Consider the following 14,299-nt stretch of genomic DNA (forward strand, 5'->3'; position numbering starts at 1 on the left):
CAATATTTAAACTTATACCAGATATAAGCATGTTATCAACATATAGATATATTATCACATAATCATTGTCTACCACTTTAGTATAAACACATTTATCCACCTCCACTGAAAACAAATTGTCTCTCAGTAAGACTTGTTCAAATTTCTCATACCACTGCTTAGGAGCTTGTTTAAGACCATAAAGAGATTTAATTAATTTACAAACTTTATTTTCTTGTCCAGGAATGACACAGCCTTCAGGTTGAACTATATAAATCTCTTCTTCTAAATCACCATTTAAAAAAGCTGTTTTGGCATCTATTTGATAGATAAAAAGCTTACGGATTGAGGCTAAGGCAATTAAAACTCAAATAGAAGATATTCTAGTCATTGGTGTAAATGTATCAAAATAATCTATATTTTTCTTTTGAGAAAACTCTTTTGCTACTAACCGAGCTTTATATTTATCTAAAAATCCATCAGGATTAAATTTCTTTTTGAAAATTCATTTACAACCAATAGGTTTTGCATCAAGAGGTAAATCAATTAAAATCCATGTATTATTTTTCATGATAGAATCAATTTCAACTTTTATTGCCTCTTTCCAATAATCAGCATCAGAAGAAGATATAGCTTCAAAATAATTCGATGGTTCATTATCAATAAGAAAAGTTTGAAAATCATTTCCATAAGAAAAATATTCCTTCCTAGGCCTTTTGCTCCTTCTCAGTTCCTCGTTAGAGGTAATTTTATTATTTGTTTCATCAAGTGTATGAGAAATTTTATCAGACAGTGGATAAATGTATTCAAAGAACTTAGCATTCTTTGTCTCAATTATAGTATTGCAATCAAGCACATCACTTTTTAAAATAAGAAATCTATATGCAACACTATGTTCAACATATCCAATAAGCACAATGAACAGTTTTAGAACCTATTTTTCTCTTTTTAGGTTCAGGCAACAGAAGTTTAGCAAGGCACCCTCACACTTCAAAATATTTCAAGTTAGATTTATAACCCTTCCACAATTCATAAGGAGTTTTGCTAGTTCTTCTATTTAGTATTCTATTTTGTAAGTGACATGTAGCTAAAATAGCTTCACCCCACAAATTATCAGGAGCATTAGAACTAACTAACATAGAGTTCATCATCTCTTTCAATATTCTAATTTTTCTTTCAGCTACTCCATTTGACTTAGGTGAATAAGGCGGAGTTACTTTATGAATAATTCCTTCCTTTTCACAAAAATCATTCAAAGACAAATATTCTCCACCTCTGTCAGATCTAATTCTCTTGATTTTTCTACTAAGTTGATTTTCAACATCAGTTTTATAAGAAATAAAAGCATTAAAAGCATCATCTTTATTTCTAAGCAAATACAACTTAGTAAATCTAGAAAAATCATCAATAAAAGTTACATAATATCTTTTACCACCTCTAGTCATAGTCTACTTTAGATCGCCTAAATCAGTATGAATTAAGGATAACAATTCAGTTTCTCTACAGAAAAATAAGTCTTTCTAGTACTTTTAGCTTCAACACATATATCACACTTATTAATATTATTTGAGTCTAAATCAGATAATAATCCTATCGATTGCATTTTCTTTATATACGCGACATTAACATGTCCTAGTCTAGCATGCCATAAAGAAACAGACTCAACCATATAAGCATAAGAAGATGTATTTTCATTGCTAGTATCAGAAATATTAAGTATAAATAAACCATGATTACAATATACATTGCCCACAAAAATATTATTTTTGGTCAGTACGACTTCATCATTCTCGAAAGAAACCTTCACTTCAATTTTTCCTAATAATCCCATAAAAACCAAATTGGTTTGGATAGTAGGTACATACAACACATCACTCAATGCTAGAGTTTTACCAGATGTGAGTTTGAAAAGAATTTTTTCTTTCCCAAGAACGCGAGTTATTCTTGAGTCACCAAGATAAATAGTTTCTTCTCCTTTCTCAATTTGGGTGTAAGACAAAAATTTATTTTTGTCTGCACAAATGTGCCTAGTAGCACCAGAGTCTATTGCCCAATTTCTCACATTTGCCACATTATTTATTTGGAAAATGACCGCAATAATTATATTATCCGCTTTAGTCAAATTTAATTTTGACTTAGCGAGATTGTCATTTATCCCAACTCTTCTCTTGCATTGAGGTGCATTTTTCTCGAAGGTTTTAATATTAGCATTAGATATGTAACCATGACATTAGTGTCTGCCAAAGTTGTGGATGCAATAACGTATTTGCAACACCATGGATATCTGGCAGGACAACTGGAACATTAGCAGCGAAGACAATACCAAAATTGGTAGCACCATCAATAATTTCCGTAGTAGTATTACTTGCCATAGTTTCTTATATTGTAGGGAAATGACACCCGAAAAATAACAACAATACTGCAATAATATTACTTGTGAGCAGAATTACACGAATTGGCTTGAGTCGTGCTGGGCACTGTCCTAAGAAATTATTTCAGCAATGTGAAATGTTTCTCCAGGATTAAACAAACCTGCCTCTATTTATTTATAGGATACAAGAATCAGCAAAATTAAATAATACCAGCAAGTTTGGAATGATAATAAACACAGGTTATAAAAGAAATTGGAACACACAAAAAGCTAGGCGTAAAATGAGAAGGCTTGTAGTGATGATTACTAATCATTAGCAATCATGAGAGAACAAAATATTTGTTGGTGTCTTCGGATGGTATAGGAAGTGTTATTTATAGTTGTAAGAATTGTGTAAGAAAATGACCAAGTGTTCATCTACTTGTCAAAAACTTTCCATGCAAATAGACATTTGGTAGGGGCTCCATACACTTGGCCATAGCATCAAGGAGATCAAGCCACATAACTATTTATGTAGCCATAGCACAAAAATGAAATGTTTTTTGAATATCAGGATACTTGTGTTTTGCTCAAATGCTTTGGGTCTGATTATATATAAGTTTATGACAAGTTTCATATCCAAATGTTTAGTGGTTAAGTGAAATTTGTGGCTACTGGTGAGGGACAATGGCACATGAAGTTTTACATGGTTTTGCCTACTCTTTGTTATTGTAAAAGTATCCATACCATTAGTTTCACTAGGCCCTACTGCTTCTTATGATTTGGAACAGAAAAAGACACCCTTAAAACAGTCTTCTAACTCTTTGACGAGCACTTAGAAGAAAATGCCATATTTATGGTATGACAACAAAATTCTCATAATCCAATTAAATAAACTTGTCTGCTATTTTCATCAATTAAATAAGAAAGAACCATTATATGACTCATTCTTTTTTAGTCCCTTTCAATATGTCTGCGATTTTTTTTAAATTCTACTTTAGCTTAGCCTATTTGTTGTTATTCTGCACATAAAAATGGAAGAAATGCATTACCTTCTTTTCTTCAATTGGAAAACTAGACAACCACAATTCATTAGGTCCCATATTCAACAGCAGCACATGACTCTGTTGTCATTCCACAACAGCAGCAAATTTTGAGCAAATTTGTGAGCAGTATTAACTCACAAAATTTTCAACATAGAAACGCTTACGCTAATATACGTGTGTCCCTATCAAACAACTTTAATGCAGTGGTTTTCCTAGCACAACCAGCGAAGATGACAATTTAAATGTCCCCTATCTACATGATCAAGAAGGGAGCAGCACATGGTTTTGCCTTTTACAGCAATTCTTTATCTAATTGTTATTAGTGAGAAGTCCAAAGCATGAGCTGATAACATAACTAATAGGCCTAATCAGTTGTCGACCAAAGTGAAGAAAGGAAGAAACTTATCATCTTTTATCATTTCAAACAATATTCATCCACAAATTTAAGGCCCCATATCAACCTGGCCAAAAGGCATCAGCACATGGCTTTGCCTTTTGCTGTTAGTAACATAACTTCAGCTCTAACTCAAAGCCTGTCTACAGCCTCTTGTATAAATAATCCTCCTTTCATGAGCCTTTTCATCACAAAACAAGCATTATCAGTTCATTCATCAAAGATCCCTAAGGTTCTAATTTACTTTCTTGTTTCTAGTCTTCCATAGAAATGAAGATGCTCAGTACTAAGAAACTCATCAACATGGCCAAGAGATGGCAGAAGTTCGCGGCCAAGCAGAGGAAGATGATTTCATTTCCAAGAAATGGCAATGATACAGACAGTTGTAGTACATCCTCATCCTCTATAGTTCAAAAGGGTCATTTTGTAGTATATACAGCTAACCAAGCACGATTCGTCATTCCCTTGGCTTACCTTGAAAATGAGGTCATTAGGCAACTTTTAAGACAGTCTGAAGAAGAGTTTGGGCTACAGAGTGGTGGCCCTATTACATTACCCTGTGATTCAGACTTCCTGGACTACATCATTTCACTAATCAAGAAAGGTGTATCTGCTGGAGATCTTCACAAAGTATTGCTCCTCTCAATTACTTCATGTTGCTGTTCAACTTCTTATTTGCACCAAGAAAGTGGAAATCAACAGATTCTTGTTTATTGAGTCATGACATCGTGTTTTGTAAATGATAGCACAAAATAGATTGTATAGCAGTTGAAAAAATAGACAACTGAAAGCTTGTATTATTAAAGAGGGAATAGAGACTTATCTTGAAATTAACATTCAATATCATACTTGTGGTGGTAAGACCAGATAAAATGTCGATACGGTTATATGTTCGCTGTTAAGCTTCACAACTCTCTCTTCCATGTCATATGTTCCTTTCTCTAGAATCAAACTAGAAAGATGATCACGCCCAACTATGCCTTGTAAAAAGGAATAAGCGGTCGCTACAAATATATCCCGGTTCAAGTCCGGAGTCGAATCCCACAGGGAACTAACCTATTTACTACAACTTTAAATAATGCTAATGACAAGCTCAGACAACTTCCGGATGCAAGAGTTTTATGAATAATCAGTGGAATTTATTTAGCTAAGGAAAAATGACAATAAAATTAGCAATAATCAAGACTAAAATTGAATTCAAGGGTAAAAGGATCTAGGACTATTGATTTCCCCAATTGCCGGATTAATTCTTAACTCTTTAGCTATAATCTCGCCATAGTACTCTATGAGGATTATGAGTTCCGGGCTACCGTAATTATCTCTCGATCAATTACGATAATTTACTAGAATCATTCTCGTTAACAATTTATGCAACTCAGAATTATCCCACCAAAGCTTCGTTATTTCTAACCCCACTTTTAAATTCAAGTAATTATTCTCTTAACTTACCCAAAAGTGGTATCGTTCAACAACAATCTAACCAAGTGTTCTTTCTCAAGCAACACAAGGTAACTAGACACGATTAATCAAGGGCCCTTTCAATTAACCACAATACAATACGCAGTTGAACAATCATAGAACAAACACGGCTCAATTATAACAAAATAGAATCAAGACTTCATCCAACAATTGGTTCCATCAACCCTAGATAATAGATTTAGCTACTCATACTAATGGAAAATAAATCACTAAAATAATTCATAATCAACAAATAGAAGTATGAAGAAGAAGATGAAAACTCTCAGGAAATTATCCGTCTTCTCTCCCTTGTTCTTGCCTCTAAAATCTTCTAAAACCAGCTATATCCGACTTCTGGGCGAGTTTAGGCTTCATATAGGTTTAGGTTAATCGCCTAAGAAATTACATAATTAACCCTGCGTGTTTGGCTTTCGTCCGCCCGTTCGCGGCCGCGAATTCGACCTCGGATCCGGCCGCAGATTTCCACTGCCTCACTGCCTTGAGTTCGCGGGCCAATTCGCGGCCGCGTACCTGGAGGGGTCGTCTCGCTTGCTTTTCTCGCTCCTTTTCGACCGGGCTAACTTTCAATTGGCCTTTCACATTCTATGTTGACTCCAAAACACTCGTTAGCTCCCTCCTAGCTCGGAGTAGCTCCTGCAAAGTATCAAATTCTTAATTAGAATATTTTGTTATTTTTTAGCATTCAAATATCAATAAAGTGCGGCTAAATTAGATTGTAAATAGTGTCTAAATTGCATAAATATAGCCTACTATCAAAAGATTATAATTTTATAGTTGACCAAATGGATAAACAACCCGAACACGCCGACATATACAATTGACCTCCTGTATTGTCAATGAATCTTGTTTTCTTACCATCAAAAGTCACTTCAAATTACCAGCTTACTATTATTACCGCTCGCTGAATCATCGAAAAAAATGTCCTTAGCACTGATGGAAAACATGTATAAACAGCGAAAGCAAATAACCAGGATCACTTGCATATAATATAGACAACACATAATCGTAGATTTTAATCAAACATAAAATCGGTACTTATCTCTTGAAGCGTGACCGTGATCGCTAAAAGAGCTTTCAAGTAAGAGCGAAATCGTCCACGAGCCCGTCCTCCAGTTCCACAGTCTTTTGCTGTGTGACCCGAATAATGCCCGGAATTAGCGAAATTCGTGTGGGCGAATTTCTCCTAGGAAAACCGTGCAGTAAAACCCACAGCCTCCTTATGGAATAAGATCCCTTTATATAGCCACGGATTTTAGGGTATAAAACCTTTTCCACCAAGAAATAGAATTCCATTTAATTCTTAATTATTCAGGCACAGCAGAGACCGTCGTATTTAATTAACGAGGTTTCCTATTATGGACTTAAATTCGAAATATCCGAATTAATACTACCATAATAAATTACGAATTATTCCACTAAAAATTCGTAACTGCACTCCTTAGTTCAATTTCGAAATTCTTCCATTAAACCTTATTTAACTCTCCATGTTAAGATTTAGATACTAATCAAATAAATTAAATTACTGACAATTTAATTCATTGATTATTTCCTATAGACTTTCGCTTAACTTATTTCATGTGACGGATATAAAATTCACCTGCAGGGTTTACACATAAAAACTTATAAGCTTTCATAAAGGTGTATCATCAATCTCTAGACCGAGATATGGATTTCATCAACTAACTATTACTTTGCCAATGTACATTATTATTATTCAATTTACCAGGCATATTGACCCACGAAAGAATCTCGCCTTTTAATAAATCAAAACAATAATAATATACACAACTAATAATAATTATATCAAGATTAAGAGTATAAGTACATTTAATGGCTAGAGAGTTTATTTTATTAAGTCAGTATAAAATACTTATCTCTACTTGGTCCGTTCAATACATACAAAATGTACTAGCACAAGAAGTCGGAATTAAACCATTCCCATAATCAAGATAAATTATATTTAATCATGTGCTATAATCATTCCTGATGGTTTGTCCAATTCCATCATTAAATTGTGAACATGATCTTTATACTTATAAGAACCGATGATTTAATCTTTCTTGTATAAGCTAAACTATATAAACTAAATCATTTACTATATAAGTAAAGACACAAACGAATATATGATCCATTTAAAACTTTATTAAAATTGAATAAATAATTGTTCCATAAAAAATACTATATCTAAACCAAAATCCATGGTTAATAGTATAGATCCCAACAATCTCCCACTTAGACTTTTAATCATGACAATTATTAGAATATACTATATCTAAATGCATGGTTAATAGTATATGCCCTAACAAGCACATCTAAAAAATCTGATAACATGAAATTCTCAGGCATGATCCATGAATCGAAGAAATGAATTTAAGTTATATACACTTGACAGTTTACATTTTTTTACACTATCAGTGGAACTTTACCATCGATAGTAAGTTAATTACTGTTTTATCAGGTTACCAATTAATGTTTGTTATATATATATATATAGCTATAATTACCTTATAAGTGACTTGATTTTATAAATATGTCTGTGCACAGAACTTAAACTCCGTAGAAAGTCTCTCAAATTTGGGTTATCGTTGCGAAGTTATGTAAAATGTCTGTGGATGCAATAAATTGCATGTAATTCATAAGGAAATTAGAACACCTGGACTTCAACAAGACCAGTGCTCTGAGCAATGACCACTTCAATAGTCCCGTCGAGTTTAGGTATCCAATATCCACTCTCAGAATGCATAGGTTGTCCGGATTTCAAGTTCCATGTCTTTTGAGAATAAGCAATCACTGGCTGATTAACAAAAGAAGATAATATTAGGCAAAAGTTATCACATATGAAGTCAGGAATTCTAATAAAAGAATTTACAAACAAGCAAGAATGCAACACTTATTTGAACATGTCAGCTAAAAAAAAAGCATAATATCTCACGATGATCTTTCCTGTCTCTCTATGATTCAAATATGCTGCACTGGTATTAATCACATTTAATGCAGCGGTTTTTATATAAAGAAAAACCAGCCAAGATGACAATGTAAAGATCACTTGGCACATGATTTGTTCTTCTACCAACAATTCCTCATTCATTAATGGTTTTGAAATTATTGGCATTTGTGAGAGGTCCCAAGTATGAGCCTAACTAATAGGTCCAAGTTGTTGTCTACCAAAGTGAAGAGAGGAATGTTTCACCAATTTAAGGCCCCAAATCTATATGACCAACAGGCATTTATTCATTAGTGACAAAACTTTAGCTGCAACTCAAAGCCTGTCTACAGCCTCTTGTATAAATATAATCCTTTTCCATGAGCCTTTTCATCATCAAGAACGAACATTTTTTTTATACAGCTATCAAAAGACTCTAAATTTCTAGTTTACTACTAGTGGCGGCAAAATGGTTAAAAGAAAACAGTTAACCACCCATATTATCTACTAAAAAATGGGTTGGATAATGAACTTTTTAAAAACGGGTCAAATATGGATAAGAACCATATTATCCATTTAGAAAATGGATAACCAATGGGTGGATAACCAATGAGTTTAAATTTTACATTTGTAAAGTCTCAAATTGGGGGTTCCTCAAGTTTGGGAGACGAGGAATTCTCCCAAAAGTGCTCATATTCAAGAAGTCATTGATAATATGATGTCGGTTAACCCGTCTTTTATCCGTATTAAATATGGGTCGGGTCGGATACATCATCCGTTTTTTCATTACCCGTTTTCGACCTGAACCATATCCGACCCGACCCGACCGTTTGGCACTCCTATTTGCGACAATGATCAGTGCTAAGAAATTCATCAAGATGGCCAGGAGATGGCAAAAGTTCGCGGCCAAGCAGAGGAAGAGGATTTCGTTTCCAAGAAATGGTAGTGATGCAGAGAGTTGTAGTACATCTTCATCCTCTATCGCCGAAAAAGGCCATTTTGTAGTCTATACAATTGATCAAAGGCGCTTCGTAATTCCCTTGGCTTATCTTGAAAATGAGGTCATTAGGCAACTTTTAAACATGTCTGAAGAAGAGTTCGGGCTACCAAGTGGTGGACCTATTACATTACCCTGTGATTCAGAATTCATGAACTACATCGTTTTACTAATCAAGAAAGGCGTAGCTGCTGCAGATCTTCACAAAGCATTGTTTCAATCAATTACTTCATGTTGCTGTTCAACCTCTTATTTGCACCAAGAAGGTGGAAACCGGCAGCTCCTTATTTATTGAGAAATGACATCATATTTTGTAAATGATAACTCGAAATAGATTGTATAGCAGTTGAAAAATAGGTAGAGTCGCAAAGAGCTTGTATTATTACAGATGAAGAGCTTTATAGCATTCATTTTCTTGAAATAGTCCTAAATTATGAGTTTAAGTTGAAAGCGTAAAATTTAAAAGATAGTTGTAAGTAACTCTATTTAATAGCACTGATTGATAATGTAGAATAAATGGTAAGTAACTAACCTACTTTAACAAATTAAATTATACAAATTGTGTAAAAAATTCATTACATTGTCAGTATATATAACTTAAATCTTAAAATCATATAGTAGGCAATATCCTATTGCATCGCAAATAGTGGCTAAATTTTAAATTTGATGAAATCCAATTAGTGGACATAGACTTTTTTTCTTCTTCATTCATTTTCCTTTTTTTAGGACATAACTCTGGAAAAAATAGGGAAAACTTTACACAATGCCCCTGTTTAATAACACTAATAAAAAAAATCAAAACAAAATATGTCACTTTCTTTAAACTAAGAGAGGAGACATAACACTTGAAAATAACAAAAAAAGAGATCATAAATCAACGAAAATTACCTAAAACTAAGCTTAACGGTAGGAAATTTTCTAAATGTGCAACCAAAAAAACATAATAAAATACTTACTATTATTAAATCTTCGGAAAATAACAAAAATGAAAATAACCGACTTGATTGAACGGTCCTCCTTTTCCGTCACTGCACACAGTGCGTAAATCACAATTATCACGCCCCGAACCATGGCTTGGCGTAACACGACACTTGGTGCCTGACTACATGTGACCGAGCGAACCAACTGCGGGCTGAATCAACATGTGATATCATAACATACTTAATGCGGAAGATAAACTGACATATGCTGATATACTGAAAGTCTGAATGATAATAAATCAAAGTGCGAAAACACAAATACAATTCTGAAACATATTTATAGCCAACATGGCTTAACACGAAAAGCCTGCGACTCTGTCTAACTGTTACTCTAGTCTATGAAGCCTCTAATGAAGTATTGAAAACACTAACTATCTGTAAATACTGAAAGACTGCAAAGTAATAATAATGCCCCGATAGAATTGGGGCTCACCAAATAGCTGGTACGAGAATCCTAACGCTCTGAATCGTCAACCTGCATCGTGAGATTGGAACGACCCGATCAGTCGTTTTGGGCATTTACACTTCACTCGGTTGTTTGAGGGTATGAGTAGCTCCATATGATGTATTATGACTTATGTGAATCGTCAGTTTTATTTTTCAGGTTATTCGGAATTTGATTTGGAAGAATGATTCTCGGCTAGAAGCTTTAAATTTAAAATAGTTGATCAAGTTTGACTTTTTAGTAGCTGACCTCTGATTGGATTTTTGATGGTTCTGTTAGCTCCGTTGGGTGATTTTGGACTTTAAGAGCGCGCCCGGATTGTAATTTGGAGGTCCGTAGTAGAATTAGGCTTGAAATGGCGAAAAGATAGAATTTTGGAAAGTTTGACCGGGGGTGAACTTTTTGATATCGGGGTCGGATTCCGATTCCAGAAGTTGGAACAGGTCCGTAATGTCAAATGTGACTTGTATGCAAAATTTGAGGTCAATCGGACGTAATTTGATAGGTTTCGACATCGGTTGTGGAAGCTTGAAGTTTCACAGTTCATTGATTTCGAATTGAGGTGTAATTCATCATTTTGATGTTATATGTGTGTTTTGAGGCCTCGAGTAGGTCCGTGTTATGTTAGGGGACTTGTTGGTAAGTTTGGACGTGGTCCCGAGGGGCTCGGCCGTGTTTCGGATTGATTTCGGATCATTTTCCTTCATGTTTATGCTGTTGTGTCCTGTTGGTTTCTGGTGTCTCAGTCCTTCATCGCGTTCGCGTGGCAAGTGTCGCGAACGCGTAGTGTATTTTGATGGCAGCAGCAAATTGTTCTTCGCGATCACGAAGTATGTCCCGAGTTTGCGTAGAGTTGGGGAAAGTCCTCTTCGCGATCGCGTATGGAGGATCACGTTCGCGTAGTGTTGAGGTTGGCAGCTGGCAATTTGAGCGTTCTTCTATGCGATCGCGTAAGGTTAGTCGCATTCGCAAAGCTTTGGCAGCAGTGTTCATCGCGTTCGCGTGGGGTGTATCGCGAACGCGTAGAGTCTTTTGTGGCAGAGTGAGTTTTATTCATTGCGAACGCGATGGATTTTCCGCGTTCGCGAAAGAGGAGGCCTGGGCAGATTATAAAGTACTCTATTTCGAGGGTTTCGACCATTTTTACATTTTTGGAGCTATGGAGCTCGGATTGAGCCGATTTTTGGAGCAATTTTCACTATATGAATTGGGGTAAGTGTTCTCTACTCGGTTTTGGTTATATTCCATGAATCTATCTTCGATTTTAGCTTTTGGTTGATAAATTTTAAAGAGGAAATTGGGGGTTTTGGTCTAAAGTTTCATAAAATAAATTTTTGAGTTTTGAACATCGATTTGGAGTCGGAATTGAGTGAAACTAGTGTGGTTGGACTCGTAATTGAATGGATTGTCGGATTTTGTGAGTTTTATCGGGTTCCGAGGTGTGGGCCCGATGTGATTTTTGGCCGGTTTTGGGTTTTGATTAAGGATTCGATCTTTATCATTTGGAATTATTTTCTTGGGCTTTATTTGATGTATTTGAGTTGCTTTTGGCTAGTTTTGAGCCGTCCGGAGGTCGCTATGCAAGTGATGGCATCTTTGGAGCATCGCTTTGCTTGCTCGACATTGGTATTGGCTCATTTGAGGTAAGTAACTCTTCTAAACTTAGTGATAAGGGTATGAAACCCCGCAATATGTTTTATGTGATTGGTATTGAGGTGTCGCACATGCTAGGTGACGGGCGTGTGGGCGTGCACCATGTGAATTGGGACTCTGCTGCTTCTATGGCACTATTTAGTGGTCCTACTTTGCTGATATTCGTGTTTCCACCATGTGATAAAGTAGTTAAGCTGTCAATCATGCTAGATATCATGTTTAGGCATTATGCTGATACTGTTTGGACCCCTAGTGGTCGTTTCTTACTGTCATCTCACTGATTTCATTGATATTTCATACTCAATCATATCCATGCATTCATACCATAACTCAGTCTCAGATATTATTTATTGATACATCATATAATTGTTGTCGGGATAGTTTCATGACACTGTGAGCCCGTGAGTGAGATTGGAGAGATTGATGACTGAGTGAGGCTGAGGGACTGAGTGAGAGTGACATTTTGGGATCGGGTTGCACGCCGCAGCATATTATATTGATTATATTTTATGGGATTGGGCTGCACGCCGCAACGATATATTGATTATATTTTATGGGATCGAGCTGCACACCGCAGCGATATAGTGCTTGGGCTGAAGGAGCCCCTCCGGAGTCTGCACACCCTCAGTGAGCGCAGTCGACTATATATTTGTGAATCGTGCTGCACGCCGCAGCGGGTATTGTACAACGCTGAGTGATTGTGTGTGCTGAGCATTGAGCATAGTGAGAGAGGATGCGAGACAGTGATATTGACTACTGTGAGAGTGTAAGTACATGATTCATATCTGAGATATATGGCATTGGCATGCACACATGACATACAAGCATGAAGATGTATTTTTTCCTCATGATGTACGGTATCACGTCATTCATGACTTTTTACATACATTGATATGTGGGCATAGAGAGGTATTTCACACTTGCTATCTGGAAAGAAAATAAAACATCTTATTTATTGTGGAAATGATATTTGGAAAAATTATAGTTTTCAAACTTACTCGTATTTTTGGCATTTTCGATAAAAGATTTGGGTTTTCAATAAGATACTTGAAAAGCATGACTATTTTCTGGAACTGTGAACGAGCTGAGCATTTTACTTCTAAGATACATCTCTTATTACATATATTATGCTATTATGAACTGTTGTGGAATATTGGTATTGTACCCGACCTTGTGTTAGCTCGTCACTACTTTCAACCTAAGGTTAGGTTTGTTACTTACGGAGTACATGGGGTCGATTGTACTCATACTACACTTCTGCACTTTGCATGCAGATGTTGGCTGTTGTTGTTGCTGTGTTCGATGGGAGCTGGATTGAAGATGTACCTGCGTCCCGGTTGTAGCTGCCCTTTGTTCGTGGTAGCTTTAGATCTATAAAACTCTGTTTATTTACTTTTCAAATAGACCATATATTTATTTCATTTCAACTTTGTAAACTCTATTCTTAGAAGCTCATGATTTGTACTACCAGTTCTTGGGAAATGTATAAAATTCAGTAAATTACTATCGTTTATTTGTCTTGTTAATATCATTGAAATTGGATAGTTACTAGTTGGCTTACCTAGCGGGTTTGGTTAGGTGCCATCACGACTAGTGGATTTGGGATCGTGACAGAGATGCAGGCCCCGGACAAAAGGGACATCAGTACATTTGAATTGCACTGGTATATAAAGCAATCGAAAGAAAGAACTGTAAATGCCAAAACTAAAACTAAACTGATACTCCCTCCATTTTAATTTAGATGAAGTAATTTGACTCGGCACGGAGCTTAATAAAAAAAAAGACTTTTAAAACTTGTGGTTTTAAAAGCTTAAGGGTCAAAGCTTTGTGGGGCCATGATATTTGTGTGGTTATAAAAGCTTCTCATTAAGGATAAAATGAAGAGTTTAAAGTTGAATTATTTCCAAATTTAGAAATGTGTCATTTATTTTGGAACAGACTAAAAATAAAAGTACCTCGTCTAATTTGAAACGTAGGGAGTAACTGATAACTGATAACTGAACTGAACAAAGGAAGTAAGGATATGAATACTCCCTCTTTTGAACGATGAATC

The 14,299-nt window shown here is 35.4% G+C and overlaps 2 protein-coding genes across 2 annotated transcripts; both read left to right on the forward strand.

Moving 5' to 3' along the window:
* The first annotated feature begins 4,039 nt into the window (after positions 1-4,039).
* Positions 4,040-4,486, forward strand: LOC104108102 (auxin-responsive protein SAUR68-like). Its single transcript, XM_009617078.4, has one exon. The coding sequence runs from the start codon at positions 4,040-4,042 to the stop codon at positions 4,484-4,486; it is 447 nt and encodes a 148-aa protein (XP_009615373.1).
* A 4,536-nt stretch (positions 4,487-9,022) lies between these two features.
* On the forward strand, positions 9,023-9,463 carry LOC104108090 (auxin-responsive protein SAUR68-like). The gene has a single exon (XM_009617068.4). The coding sequence runs from the start codon at positions 9,023-9,025 to the stop codon at positions 9,461-9,463; it is 441 nt and encodes a 146-aa protein (XP_009615363.2).
* Positions 9,464-14,299: the final 4,836 nt, after the last annotated feature.

This window comes from Nicotiana tomentosiformis, chromosome 5 (assembly GCF_000390325.3).
Source record: "Nicotiana tomentosiformis chromosome 5, ASM39032v3, whole genome shotgun sequence".
Lineage (NCBI taxonomy): Eukaryota > Viridiplantae > Streptophyta > Magnoliopsida > Solanales > Solanaceae > Nicotiana > Nicotiana tomentosiformis.

Bases quoted from the DNA above. Each gene is read 5' to 3' on its own strand.
- LOC104108102 (XM_009617078.4), top strand. From the start codon at position 4,040: ATGAAGATGCTCAGTACTAAGAAACTCATCAACATGGCCAAGAGATGG.
- LOC104108090 (XM_009617068.4), top strand. From the start codon at position 9,023: ATGATCAGTGCTAAGAAATTCATCAAGATGGCCAGGAGATGGCAAAAG.